The sequence below is a fragment of the Schistocerca cancellata genome, chromosome 3 (assembly GCF_023864275.1).
Source record: "Schistocerca cancellata isolate TAMUIC-IGC-003103 chromosome 3, iqSchCanc2.1, whole genome shotgun sequence".
Classification (NCBI taxonomy): Eukaryota; Metazoa; Arthropoda; class Insecta; order Orthoptera; family Acrididae; genus Schistocerca; species Schistocerca cancellata.
The window spans coordinates 102930144-102945836 of NC_064628.1; the positions used below are offsets into that span (position 1 = coordinate 102930144).

General features: G+C 38.4%; 1 protein-coding gene across 2 annotated transcripts in view; it reads right to left on the bottom strand.

The window, feature by feature from the left end:
* Window positions 1-3498: 3498 nt before the first annotated feature.
* LOC126177110 (epsilon-sarcoglycan) overlaps window positions 3499-15693 on the bottom strand; it is a 109727-nt gene continuing 97532 nt past the window's right edge. For both annotated transcript variants that reach the window (XM_049924378.1, XM_049924377.1), the window contains 2 exons: window positions 9074-9136; window positions 3499-5495 (listed from right to left, as the gene is read on the bottom strand). In XM_049924378.1, the coding sequence (XP_049780335.1) occupies window positions 5471-5495; window positions 9074-9136 (88 nt within the window). In that variant the 3' untranslated portion in view covers window positions 3499-5470. The remainder of the gene's footprint in view (window positions 5496-9073; window positions 9137-15693) is intronic.

The window sequence follows — 15693 nt, forward strand, 5'->3', positions numbered from 1 at the left end:
ACTGGGACGAGGAGCATCTTCCACTAAAGTCACATCATTTGCGAACTTCCTACTCCATTTGTAGACCTGCTGCTGTGACAAACTAGCATCACTGTACTGAACCTTCATTCGTTGATGAATTTCAGTAGGTTTCACACCTTCACTATGCAAAAACTGAATAACAGAACGCTGTTCTCCCCTGGTGCAAGTCGGAACTGGGGTAGCCATCTCTATATTGATACTGCGACGGTATGTGTGCATCTGCACTATGCTGCCACCTACAGGCCATTGTGTATGCTGTTTGTAGCACGCTTACCAACTTACAGGATAACGGCATGAAATTTCGATTTGTTATTACAAATTTAAGGTTTTTATTTGACTCACCCTCGTACATTCCAAATATGTACAATATATATATGTTTGAATATTATTAAGTAAATATGTTCTTTATAGTTACAAATTGTTGAATTACTGACATGAAATTATGACAATATTATGAAAAAGACAGTCCAGTACTCACCATGTGTAGGAAATACTGAGTTGCAAGTAGGCATAACAAAGGACAGTTACACTTTAAGCTTTCAGCCAAAGGGCCTTCTTCTGAAATAGAGAATATATGCACACATTCACAAGCACAACTCACATGCACATGAACACTGTCTCTGGCTGCTGTGGCCGAACTGCGGACTACAACCGTGCCTTAAAGCAGGGGCAATCTGGTGTGATTGTTGGGGTTGTGAGGAGGCATGGGCTGGGGAGGGGAGGGATAGCTGGGTAGGGGTTGGGGAATGTATAGTACTACTTATAGGAGCATGCAGGGGCGTGGTGGGGACAGGTAGGGCTGTTAAGTACAGTCAGGAGGTTTGGGCAAAGGGGGGAGGGGGAGGGGGGCAGTGATCGGGAGTATAAAATGAGAGAAGTGGACAAGACTAGTGGATACTTTGGCAGAACAGAAGGCTGTCTGGTGATGGAGTGGGAGTATGGAAAGGGGTAAGTATGTGGAACATAGGGACTAGAAAAGTTGAAGCCAGGGTAGTTACAGGAACATTGTGTATATTGTGGGGAGAGTTCCCACCAGAGCAATTCAGAAAATCTGGTGTTAGAAGGAAGGATCCAGATGGTGCTGGCTCTGAAGCAGTCACTGAAGTGAAGCACACAGTGTTGCCAGCATGTTCAGCAACTGGGTGGTCCTACCGTCTCTTGGCCACATACTACGGATAGCATAATGTTGTTGGTGTTCCATCCTGGATTTTTTTTTGTGATATTAATGTAAAATTACATTTTATATTCAGCATGAAACAAAACAGCGATTGATTTTATTCTCTCTTGCTAGTTTTGAACTATGTTGTTCAAGTAACTTCATTATAAATGTTAATCATCAACGGTTTTACTACATGAACCCAAACAATAAAAAAAAAATAAAAAAAAAAAAAAAATAGGATAAGCAACACACACAGTAAACACTAACATATGATGGATGTGTGTCTGCAGCTTTTGTTACTCTTGTTATAAGCAATTTCACATAAAAATGTTAATGATGTTGTTGACATCTATAATACACAAATGGTAATAGTTTTATACAAATCATCTGTTTTTTGTGATTTCAATGCTGTCTTTAGATTTTCTGTAGCTTTTTTTGGAAGTGATTTTATTGTTTTTGCTGATATTTGTCTTATTGCTAGTGTCTATAGACATGCAGTGGCTTCGTTTCAGGCCTCTCACTGTGGGGTATTCCACCACTGGCAAACCAGGTACCTACACTGTTGCCTCACTCATTATGAACCCTCCAACTGTGCAGTGGCCCTTGCTTACTAGTTTGGCCCACCCACTATACTGCAACTTATCAGCCACATATTGCTCAATCAAACCTTCCACACCACAATGAAGGTGTGTGTATGACCTATTGCTTGTAACATCACAATTAGCTTACTTTGCCATTAGAACATCCATTCCTCATGTACATGTGTGATGTATAACTCTTTCTGAAACTTAAAAATGCTGACATAGAACATCAAAGAGCCTCCAAATGCATGGTACAGAATGAGATTCAATTATAAAAGGTGTACATATAGTCCAGGAACACTTTCAATTATTTATTGCACGAGAACTAAACACTGTACAGATGTCATACATATTGCATTTTGGAGGGAAACTCTGAGGGTTATTTTTTTCTTTCAAACATTCGATATGCGAATCACGAGTGACCCAGCAGATGTCAATACGTTAATCGAACTATTGCCACACCTGTCCCAGCATAGCATGCCCGATTGTGGCAGTTGCTTCCCGTATTCTCTCCCGGAGCTCTGCTACATCACGCAGTAGAGGTGGTACGTACACCAGATCTTTAATGTGTCCCCCTAGGAAAAAGTCACACGGAGTGAGATTTGGTGACTGGGGAGGCCATTTCAAAAAACAGCTGTCCCCTTCTGTAGCACAGCCGATCTATCAATGCGGCAGCTCCATGTTCGTGTACCCACAAACTTCACGATGAAAATGGGGTGGAGCCCCATCCTGCTGAAAGATGAATGGAGAGTCTGATTGCATTTGAGGAATCAGCCATTGCTGCAACATGTCCAAGTAGGAATATTCAGTGACAGTGCTCTCAGCGAATAAGAATGGCCCATACAGTTTTTGACGTGACAAGGCACAAAAAAATTTACCTTTGGGGAATCACGCTCAAATTCAATGCATTCATGTGGATGCTTCGTACCCCAGATTTGACAAGTGTGCCTGTTCACTTTCCCATTAGCATGAAAAGATGCTTCGTCGACAAAAAATTAAGCAATGAACAATGCCATCCCCATACTCATTCAATTCTTGCAACTGCGAACAAAACTCAAAATGCTTGTCTTTGTCATTGTCATTGAGCTTCTGCACTAGCTCCAATTTGGTTTCATAGAAAGCTTCTGTTGCTGGACTTTGCACACTGTCATGGAAGCCATTTTGAGTTCACGGGATGCACAACACACCGATTTCTTTGGACTCCTTATGAATGTGTCTTGTACACACTCCACATTCACTTAAGTCACACTGGGATGTCCGCTTCTCTTTGCCGGGCACAAGCAACCTGTCATAACGAATGCGTTGTGCCAGTGGTAAATGGCCTTCCTTGTTGGTGGCTTCTTACTGTACTTGGTTCTAAACATCCGTTCAACAGCTGTAGCACACTTGTTTTTGTCGAACTCCAACACATAGAAAGCTCGCTCTGCACCTGAACTCGCCATGTTTGCAACAAGCACTGACTATCGACAAATTACCAAACTATGCTGTGGCGATATACAGGAAAAAAAAACTTTCAGGGTTTCTCTTCAAAATGACATATGTATGATATCTATACAATGTTTGGTTCTTGTGCAATAAATAATTGAAAGTGTTCCAACTGGCAGTTATAATAATTGAGAAAAAAGAAACAACTTTTTTTGGTATGAAACTTTTATTATCAAGGTACAGACTGTTAAAAACTACTTACATATAACACAAGTGACAGTAACATTACCTGTCTATCACAAGAATTAAAAATACTATATTGTATACAACAAACTGAATTTAACATTATACCTAATCAAGGAATACTCACTATAAAAAAAATGCAAAGATAAGCATGTAGGATTAGCTTTGACAAGTATTTTTTCATGTGAAGATAGAGTGTGGAAGAACTGATAGTTGGTAGGCAGGCACACTACAGAATGTAGAAGCTGCTAATTATAGTCTCTACCACACATTGAAGGTTCTGAACTTAACACTGCCAAATCTCTGTTTCTTGAGAATGTCTCTTGAGATGATACAGTAATGCATGTGTATGTCTTGGTATTCATATATTTATCAGTATCAAAATTAATGCTCTATTTTCTGCTTATTTACCTAATGCTCAAACATTTTCTTTCTTTTGCTGTAGGAATATTTGGAGAACTATTTACACCACGAAACAAACTTATTCTGAATGAAACATTTTTGAAAAATATGCTTATTATTCTATGGAAAATATTGCCAAATCAGTTACCTTATGCATATAGTTATACATATCTACATACTTGTAAAACATATGCTGCAGCAAGTTCACTGCCCATTACAGTAAAATATCTTGTCTGCGAATATTGGTACAAATGCTTTGTTTTAATGCTTTCTTACAATTATGACTACACTACAAAGCCCAACACTATACAAGTAATGTACATGGTGATACAGGGTGTCGAGGGTAACAGATTTATGCATGCAGGATAAAAATAGTTTCATGTAACTGATGTACTTGTTTACCTTTTTTGTCTCACTGTTATACATCAATAAATTACATCTATTTCTTAGTCTATCAACCAATATTTTTTTTCCACCACAGTCTTCAGATCAAAGAAAAACTTCAAAGCAATATAACTTTTGCAAAGCCGATAATAATAAGAGCAAATAAGTTTATTCAAGTATCATATGAATTCCTATGTTAAGGTGTATGTTTACTGGGTTGCACTCTATAAATCGCACTGTGGTATTCTCTGCAGGGTTCATGAGCTGATTATCACAAAGTGCACCAGTATTGTCAAGGACAATGTAATCAGCACATGTGGCTGGTATGGGTGACATCACAGATAAGTTCAGCGAAGTGAATGACACAAAACCAATCCAAACAATGGCAGTTACAATGGGCACAGGCATTTAGTAGCAAGTGCAGTGGATGATGGAACACACTTGTCTAAAATTATGTAGAAAATTTTTAACCTTATATAGCTAGACTACTTCAATAATCAACAAAAAGGTAACGATATGGAAGAAACAAACATGTAAGTTTTTATAATTATTTTAGATAGCAACAAAGCTTTCAGCTTCAAAATTTGAAAAAGAACTATTATTTTTGTGTGCAATATAGAAAAAGATAGATTGATACTTACCGTAAAGATGACGCATTAAGTTGCAGACAGGCACAATTAAAAGGCACTTACACAAAGCTTTCACACACAGCCTTCATCAGCAAAAGAGAAACACACACCATTCATTCACACAAGTGAGCATGTCACATGCACACATGGCTGCCAACTCCACATTCTGGCCTGAGCTACCGATGCTGGCGGTCACATGTGCGTGAGGTGAATGAATGATGTGTGTTTTGCTTTTGCTGATGAAGGATGTGTCCAAAAGGTTTGTGTAAATGTCTTTTAACTGTGTCTGTCTTTAGTTTTCTTGGTAATTTTTATGGTAGGTAGCAATCTATCTTTTCCTACATTGTTGACATTGCTACCTGGAGTCCCATTGTTTTATTATTTCTGTTTCATTACTTGCATGATGAATATGCACATCATTCAAATATATGGTTTGCTGCAACCACTGCACAAGATAATTTTGAATTGCAAGAGCAAATTAATAGTCTTTTGAATGATGAAGCTAGTAATACTGCCTCACATCACACATCAGGAAAATCACTTTTCTTGTTGCTCAGCAAACTCTTGTAGCAGTAATCCTGTTTTCCACAGATTTAACAATACCACATTTTGTATCTGTCCGGAAGTCAGAAATCCACATGATCTGATGTGCTGAAACGAGCCAAAATATAACACCTGTAAATATTTTAGCACATAAGTAAAAACAGTTAAATGTCTAATGCAACTAATAAATGAAAGCAAACTAATGTAAACTTGGCTTAAGGAATCATGAACTGAATGTAAGATGAAATTGTAAAACTTTCCATAATACTTAAGTTGTTCATGAAGCCTGTAGTTATGTGCTTCAAGCTTCTTACATTATAGTATGTTACAATAGCAAGACATCTTTCTGATACATTACACATCACCAATCCATAAATAAGAAAGCTGACAGTATACGAGCTGGTCAGAAACAGTGTGAAAAGCTTGTAAGAGCATTTCAGGATAGGTTGTGCTGAGAAATAATTTTTCAGAAAAAAAATCAGTACTTTGCACCATTTCTAAGTTAACTAGCACTGAAGTTAAATAATCAGGCCAGTATACTCCACACGGAATGACATCCACCCAGAAAAACATCATGGCTTCTTTGGTTTCCGATCTTTGCTTAGCTTGACCCTGTGACTTTTTCTCCTCAGATTGTCAAAGTTTTGTCTGGAAAACATTTGCAAAAGTGTCCAAGATTATTTGCATTAAAAACATCATCCAGTTTGTAATTTTGATGGATCCTCTGCAATTCTAACTTCAACTCATTACAAATTTTGTTACCTAAACTGTCACTTTCCCCACACACTTTTCAGAAAACAATACCATGACTTTTCTTGAAATTTTCAAATTGTCCATTGCTCAGACGTAACGTATTGTATCCCAAAACTACACAAAATAATCTCCTTAAAAATAAGTCCACCCAATGTTCACATTATTGTTCCTTTGTTGTAGGAACCACTGCACTAAGCACTCTCCTAAACTTGAAAACTCAGCCTTTCGTTGTTGTTTCTGATCTGCCCCTACATCCATGGTTATCATGCCATCTTCATTCTTGATTACTGTCGACAGTGTGCTTGTTGAATCCCAAGTTCTGCAGCTATGTTTTTCTTTTTCTTCACTCCTGCTTTCACTTCGTCAATTTTTTGTTTTTCACTGATTGTTAGACATTTCTGCTTACAGCCCATGGCTGACACTTACAGTTCATACTCAATCAAAACATGTTGTTGTTGTTGTTGTTGTGGTCTTCAGTCCTGAGACTGGTTTGATGCAGCTCTCCATGCTACTCTATCCTGTGCAAGCTTCTTCATCTCCCAGTACCTACTGCAACCTACATCCTTCTGAATCTGCTTAGTGTATTCATCTCTTGGTCTCCCTCTACGATTTTTACCCTCCACGCTGCCCTCAAATACTAAATTGGTGATCCCTTGATGCCTCAGAACATGTCCTACCAACCGATTCCTTCTTCTAGTCAAGTTGTGCCACAAACTTCTCTTCTCCCCAATCCTATTCAATACCTCCTCATTAGTTATGTGATCTACCCATCTAACCTTCAGCATTCTTCTGTAGCACCACATTTCGAAAGCTTCTATTCTCTTCTTGTCCAAATTATTTATCATCCACGTTTCACTTCCATACATGGTTACACTCCATACAAATACTTTCAGAAATGATTTCCTGACACTTAAATCTATACTTGATGTTAACAAATTTATCTTCTTCAGAAACGCTTTCCTTGCCATTGCTAGTCTACATTTTATATCCTCTCTACTTCGACCATCGTCAGTTATTTTGCTCCCTAAATATCAAAACTCCTTTACTACTTTAAGTGTCTCATTTCCTAATCTAATTCCCTCAGCATGACCCGACTTAATTCGAAACATACATTGCCTAAAATCACACCTGCTAGAACAATGTGGGAGCTGCAATGTGATGCAAATCTCACAGATGCACTGATGTAGGGAGGGGAGGGACTAGGATTTCCCTATTTATGTGCACTTCAATATTCAGAGGTACCATATAAAAGATTTTGATATATAGAAGTGACTTTGATATAAAGAGTTTTTGCCCACTGGTAAAATCTGTACCTCTCAAGCCTTCCAAAAACGCTTATATATTGGCAGGTTTTCTTCAAAATTTCACAGTTTTGGGCTTCCAAAGGATGTGGGGGGCGGAGGGGGGGAGGGGGGGGGGGGGGGGGAGAAAAGTCAATACAGACAGGTCTACGATGTAATGAGGTTTGAATGTACTAGAGGGAGCTGTGGAGGGCAAAAAATTTGGGGAAAGGTAGAGATTAAAATGTAAACAACAAAAAATTGACAGTGTTGGGAATACATGCTGCTGTGAGATGAAGGGCCTGCCACATGAGAACATATTTTGGGAGGACATACCAAATAAAGTTGTTTAGATCCACACAATGTTGGCATCTCAGTTTGCAAACGAAATCTACCGAAACACCTATGGATCATTTATTCTATGTAACCAACAGGAAATAGTAGCATCTCATGGCGTTATTATACACTACGTGTTACCCTCAGTTGTGCTCACATATAAGTAGTTTTGTTATGATGAGTGACGGTGAATAAATAAGCTAATGTATTTGCTGTCACATCACCAGCCCTGATGTGTCTGCTTAAGCTCTCCCCCCTCCCAAGCTGTCCCTATGCACAACGTGTTGGGATGCACAGCTTCACTGCCGAGTAGTGTGTACGGAAGGGCATGGGCAGGTACACGCATCTACGCATCATGCTACTGCAGTAGCTATACATTATACAATAACAACTAATTAGTAATTACAATTACAACTATTAGCATGGAAGTATGCATTAGAGACTCTGAAGATTGCATAAGCATTGTATTTGTTACTTTGAATCATATCACATAGCACATATCAACCAATAAAAGCATTTTCACAAATGTGACACAGATCAAAAGTCATAGAGTAAACAGGTTTTTCGAAGAGTAAATATTTTCCCCAATTCATGTAATATTCTTCAAATATCATATACTACAAATATTCAAGTATCATGTACTACATACTTTCTAAAGTAGCCTATGTTCTTCCTCATGGTTAGCCTATGTTCTTCCTCGTGGTTCAGGCTATCTCTGTAGCAAACTTAAGTGAAATTGGTTCTGCAGGTTGGTCTTAAAAACATAACAGTATCAGTATGGATAAAACTTACAATTGTGATATATTCTCTTTCTGTGATCTGATTTTGAATAAATAAAGCCTATATGTTGCCTCACATTATGCTAAACTTACCTGTGGAAACAGTATGATAGAGATTAGTGTGATAAAACAGACAGACATACAGATAAGGCAGTTTTCAATAGAACTTTCAATCACAATTTTTTTCAAAGATTCGATTTTGATGAAATGAAGCCTATATGGTGCCCCAAGCTATCCGCAAGTTACCCGCAAAAACTCCATGAAAATTCATCTGGTAGTTTTGAAGAAGGATTTTCAAACAGACAGACATGACAGTTCTACAGATTTATTACTAATACAGAACAGATAAACTAAACAGTGATGACGGTATCATATTTTAGTCTACAAATAGTACTCCAACTTCTTTTACTAAATTGGACTTACTATTGAAATGGAGCCTAATAATATGACCAGCAGCTATCTAAAAATAACCTCCTTCAATTCACATCTTTTAGACTATGTAATTAATTATATGGTCAGAAAGAAACAACATACTTACCTCTGTGAAAATCCTGAATATGGTGGAGGATTGGGTCTGTAGCAGGAATTTTCACCCACAGTCCTGTAATCGAAAACATTAATATCTATGGAATGATTTAGAATGAAACTGATGTCACTTTATTCTGAGAGTTATACATAATATCGTTTCAGCCCATGCAGAACAATGAATATACAACATACAGTTATAATATACAATAATAAATACATAATATACAATATACAATGAAGCAATGAATATACAACAAAGACCGGGTTTCCCATTTCTGTATGGTAAAGAATAGTAGTAGGCAAAATATATACAGAAAAGTATGTACCCACAAGGTAGTGCCAGGTCAAAAATAGAGAGAGATTAAAGTACAAACACGAAACTTTAAAATGGAGAAAGAGCAGATGTTACTATATTGAGTGGATGACTGGATGAGAATACAAAAAACAAAACAAAGAAACTGTCAAAGAGATGAAAGCAAGTTAGTTAGTGACATGTTCCATAGCTCACTTGCACAACATATTGCAATGACGTGAACTGGGCAATATGTCAATAAACAAGTTTTTTTTTCCGTGCTTAAATATGACAACATGTTGACATTACATGTGAGTTTACATGATGGAAACAGAAATAAAGTTTAACAATAGAGTAAGTATGTGATACTTTAGCACTAAATAAGCTACAAGTTTCTAAATAAACATTATTCTATGGGTAGGAGTAGCTGACCAATATATGAATACTTAGCTTATTTTAAAATTATGCTTTGTTATCTGTCAGTCATTTTTACCACTGACTAAGTGACCCAAGATACTAATAGCATTTATCTTTTGTGTCTGAGCTAAAATCAATCTTAATGCAGAGTAATGAAAGCATTTTTTCATTTAGTATTGTAATTATTCATATCTTTATTCCTTTTGAAGTCTAATGGACTGTTAACAAGAGAAAATATGTGTTATGATACTGTAGTTAAAATACCTAACTCTATCAACAGTCGTCTTCATGATGAAAGTGGGTGAGCGACATATGCCATTCTTACAGCACACTTTTGTACAAACGAAAACTTTCTTAATTCCATACGGCATTTTTTGAATAAAAACAAGCAAAGTATGTTAACTTATTGATTTATGTTGCCTCAATGCTTGCAATGGCAATCAATTCAAAAGACAAAAATATAGCAAATTACAAGGATGGTCATAAGACCACACAGCTCAGAAGCACAGGAGAATGAGTTATGGAATCAGATTAAACAAATACAATATGCATAGCAAGTTCATCACATTTTGTTTGAAATATTTCCTGTTTAGAGCAAGAAGAGCTACAAACTTACGGGCTTTCATCTCAGTGCCATCAGTGTGTCAGCATCGCAGAGTGATTCAACACTGTACTAAACTATACCAATTTTGGAGAAAGGTACACTTGCAACGAGTGGGCTCTGTGTGCCAAGATACAAAGTACCACTCGATGTTGAGCATGATGGAGACATATGACACGTTGATAACTGTCAGGATGTCGCAGCTGTGTGATTTGACTTTCTGTTTACCATATACCCCAGTTCTTTCATTCAATCACTTTCTTCCTGACAAATAAGTCTAGGTAAGGCAGCCCCCATTTCAATATCCATTGAAAAGTGAATATTATGATGGAAGGTGTTAGGAAGTTACACAAGACGTAAAAGTTATCTCTGCTCTAGCAAGGGTGTCATCTACATGAACAAAGAAGCAAGAAGGTTTCAATGGTACAGGCACAAGGGTTTGTTTTTCAAAACTCATAATAAAAGATTAAGTTTGAATAATGCTCTATTTTAATACCTGTTCAGCTTCCAGTTCACAGTCTCTATTACGACCACCAACATATATCTTTAAAAAGGGCTGAAGTGATTTAATTGTCAACTTACAGCAAAATATTTTATTACTTCATGTCTTAAAGAAAATTACTCTTTCCATTTGATTAGCAATGTAATTAACCATTCTGTTTCACCTTCTGTCGTCAAAGGCTCCTTCAAGCAGCGGTGGAGGACAGAGGATTCCTCATAGCTACACTATCGGGCCATTCAAACAACTTGTCATTCAATAAAAAGTTTGTGGAGATTAAATTAGGCTGAAATAAACTGATCAGTCAAACAGAAATTCAATTAGCTGCAATGTCTGTCAGCAGAACACGAATAAAAAAGGAGGCAATATCCAACTTTACTAAAGTATCACACCCAACCAGAGATAAAGTGTGCAACTTGTGTTAAAAAAGAAGTCACAACTACTGAACAAGTTTTAAATGCCATGCCCCTCTATAAAGCCAGGTTGGATACTGAGAGAGCAAAAGATGGAGGAAATCACAGATTTCAATGTGAAACTTGAATCAAGTTAATGTCTAGGAATTTGTACACTTTTCAAAGAGAATATGATTGCTTAGACGAAATTATTTTCTGCTGGCAGAATAATGACGAACAAGGAGATCTCCATTGGAAATTATATAATAGAAAATTATTTAGGAAGTCTAGGCACTGTGAATGACAATGGCTGCTACTACGAAAGCACAGGGTACCATATTCATGTAGGTTATGACCATTTTGGAGCACAGAAGTGCACAATGCATCTGAGAAAAATATTGTTATCACTGAAGTCATTCCCAATTGATGGCATAAATACGTATCATAAATTCAGTTACATTGGCACATCCAACTACTGGGAAGATAAAGGTAATACAAAGGAACATTTATAATGGGCAAAGGACTTAGCAGAAAGGGTAACAACTGGGACTGCATCATTTTCACATGATTTTCTGACACACTGACAGTCAACTTTGACTGCTGAGGACTGATGGATAGAAGAAGAGGAATTTTGATGAATTGCTATACCAAATATGCCAATAAGCCAAAAATCTCACGGGGCTTTTGTGGATCAAAATTACCCTCCCCACATTGCACAGAAACAGAGATATCATGCCTTGTGTCCCAGTCCTCTTCCATCCTCTACATACTCCCCTCATGACTTAGCACCATCACGAACTGGATCAAATGAATCATGTTCTCTGTCAGGGTTTTGACAACCTCTTGTCATGCTCTGAAACGAAAAATGTCCTCCCCACCTTTCCCATAGTGGTATTATACTGCATACTCGATGTATGGAATATTGTTCTCCAGCCCCATTCCACCCCTGCTCTTAACCCCTGCCCCATGGCTCATATCCCAGTAAAGGACTTAGATGCATGATCTGTCTCATACATTCTCCTGCTACCACCTACTCCAGTACTGTCACACACATTTCCTATGGTTCTTACCACATCAGAAACAGGGCCAACTGTGAAAGCAGTCATGCTATCAACCAATGTAGCTGCATCCACTGGATAGTACTCTACGTGGGCACAACCACTAAAAAACTGATTGTCTCACATTCCTACAATCCCCCCACATACACATACACACAAACATACACATACACATACACACACATTTTGTAGAGCATACTCCGCAACAGGATATTGAGTGCTAGTATACACCCTATGCCCAATCATCCTAATTGATAATTTGGTCATGCCGATGTAAAAGGCCAAACAGTGTTTACATAATAGCTGGTATGTAATGGGTTGTTTCATAGGTGGCTTCCCCTTTGATAGTATATGTTTTTCCAGTTACAGGGCTGTTGTAGGTGGTGCTAGGAGGGTACAAAGGGCAAGTCTTGCAATGGGGATGGGGTCACAGAGGTAGCAGCCATAAAGTAGGGAGATGCGTGCAGAAGGAGCATAGGGTCTGACAAGGATTTTGTGGACATTGGGAGGGTGACAGAAAGTTATTCTAGGTGCAGCAGGCAAAATCTAAGACACAATGGATCTCATTCCAGGGCACGATTTTAGGAAGTCACAGCCTTGTCAAAGTAGCTAATTAATACAGTCCAGACCAGGATAATACTGAGTGACAAGTGGTGTACTCCTGAGTTTTTTTTTGGAGCGATCAACTGTGCCAGGATTGGATGTGTTGGCCCAGATAATCAGCTTTTGAACTAAAAATATCTCGTATTATATACATCTGTAGGCCTAAATTACCACTGCCCAAAAATTAACAAGTTTCCATCTAACTGCATGTTATTTGTCTTGTCCCTTGAAAATTATACACTCAGTGCATTTTATAACTTAATTGTGTATTTTGACTGTAATGTATAAAAATGTTTCCTGTTAATTAGTAAAAATTTCATACTGTTTGTCAACAATTATGAGGATGAAGAGTTTGAACTGCCACAGGAGAGTGGTTCTGGTGTGCTGTGCAGCTATTGTGATAAATGGCTTCATGAGGGAAAAGGGGGAGGGGACGCAGTGGTTTGGCAAAGGGTGAGCTAAATGAGACTTTTCTATAGTATTGTCCCTCCCCCCCACCCCACCCCGGATGACCTGTGCCCTTTTCCAATCTTTTGGAATGCTACACTCTTCTAGAGACCTACAGTACACCGCTGCAAGAAGGGGGGCAAGTTCTTTCATGTACTCTGTGTAAAATGGAACTGGTATCCCATCAGGTCCAGCGTCCTTTCCTCTTTTGAGAGATTTTAATTGTTTTTCTATCCCTCTGTAATCTATTTCGATATATACCATTTTGTCATCTGTGTGACAATCTAGAAAAGGAGCTACAGTTCAGTCTTCCTCTGCGAAACAGCTTTGGAAAAAGACATTTAGTATTTCGGCCTTTAGTCTGTCATCCTCTGTTCCAGTACCATTTTGGTCACAGAGTGTCTGGACATTTTGTTTTGATCCACCTACCGCTTTGACATACGATCAAAATATCTTAGGATTTTCTGCCAAGTCAATACATAGAACTTTATTTTCGAATTCGTTGAACGCCACTCACTTAGCCCTCTTCACACTACATTTCGCTTCGTGTAATTTTTGTTTGTCTGCAAGGCTTTGGCTATGTTTATGTTTGCTGTGAAGTTCCCTTTGCTTCCGTAGCAGTTTTCTAATTGTTGTACCACGGTGGTTCTTTTCCATCTCTTATGATCTTGCTTGGCACATACTCATCTAATGCATACTGTACGATGGTTTTGAACTTAGTCCACTGATTGAACTTTGTCCACTGTTCTTGACAATCTTTGGTACAACTGACACCCCACAGAAACTTCAACCCTTCCCTAAGGAGATTGTGCGCCAGCAACCCCACTGAAAATGATTGCATCCCTTTGGGGCGCAGTTTGACCACAATTTTTGCTCCAGTGTACAATGTGGCACTGCAAGAGACGATTCAAAACCATTTGACAAAATCTGAATGCAATCAGAATTAGTTACACTTTAATAATACTCCTATTTTGCACTTTCCTGTGAGTGATCATGGAAGGGCGTGAATAAAATGGAAAGAGTCTCTCTAAGACTCCCCATTTCAGCAACAACACCCCCGGTGCCAATTGCTCATGTTTGTTGACCACTTTAAAAATGTACATGTACAGAGAAAACAAATGAGAGAGTCCTGGCTGCCTGCTAGAGTCCTGGCTGCCTGCAAGTAGGCATACCAGTATGGAGAGGTACAAAGTAATTGCTTACCCACAGGCTCCTAGGACTCTCGTCACAGGTTTACTCTGTATCAGTACATTTTTAAAATGCTCAGTAAATGTGGGTGGGAGGCACTGAGGGTGTTGCCAAGCTGGAGTGTTACAGGGGCCTTTTGCCATTTTATTCACACATCTGCCAATATCACACCCCTCCATGATAATGCAACATGAGGGCGCAAAACAGGAGGGTTGAAAAGGCATAAACACCCTTTGCTGATTCAGATGGGGTTCAAATTTTGTCTAATGGTTTTTAATGGTCTCCTGTGGTTCCACGCTGTGCACCAAAGAAAAAATTGTGGTCTTACTGCACTCCTAAGAGTTCGGTGGGGTTGCTGGCCCACGACGTCTTTAGAGAAGGTTTGAAGTGTGTGCTGGGTGTCAAAGATTCTCAAGAACATCTTTCAGTTGCTCATCGCACTGTGAACTGTCATTTTTGACCACAAAATGTTTGCGAATCAATGCCTCAAGGGAAAACATCATTTCATTGATGCCCTTTATGTCAGCTGAGGCTTTTTCATTTTGATTCTGAGTGGCAGCGTGTTTGGATTGTTTTCCTTGGCCACATATAAGAAAACAATGTGATTTCAATGCTGGGTGTTGTGAAGGAATCAAAAGAAGAGGTAAAATGTGGGTAAGAGGGGGTGTGACAACCTTTCCATTGTGTGACATGTCCATAGTGCTGTCGGGAAGAAATGTGGTGAAATTCAGTGCAAACGTGACATCATTGGCCCACCTTACACCTCACATGAAATCCGGTGCTCTGGTCTTTTTCTGCATTTGTTGACATCTTGATGTCTGAAGCGTTGCTAAGCCCGAGGGTGTTGTCACAGGGTGCCATGCTTTTGCATTATTACAGAGGAAGGTTGCAGGCACCTTTGAGCCAAATTTCAAATTTATACATAACAATGGGAAATAATTCAGGGATTCCAAAAAAAGTCATCCTTTAAATCTGTTGTCAAGTGTAGATCTGAACACTTCCTTAATGACAGTCTTACTGTTTCCAAGGAAAGCAGTTCATAAAAAGTTTGGTCAATCTGAACTACATACAGTTTTCAAAAGAAATAATCATGTTATCAATACCTAAAAATAAATATTTAAGTGATTATGATC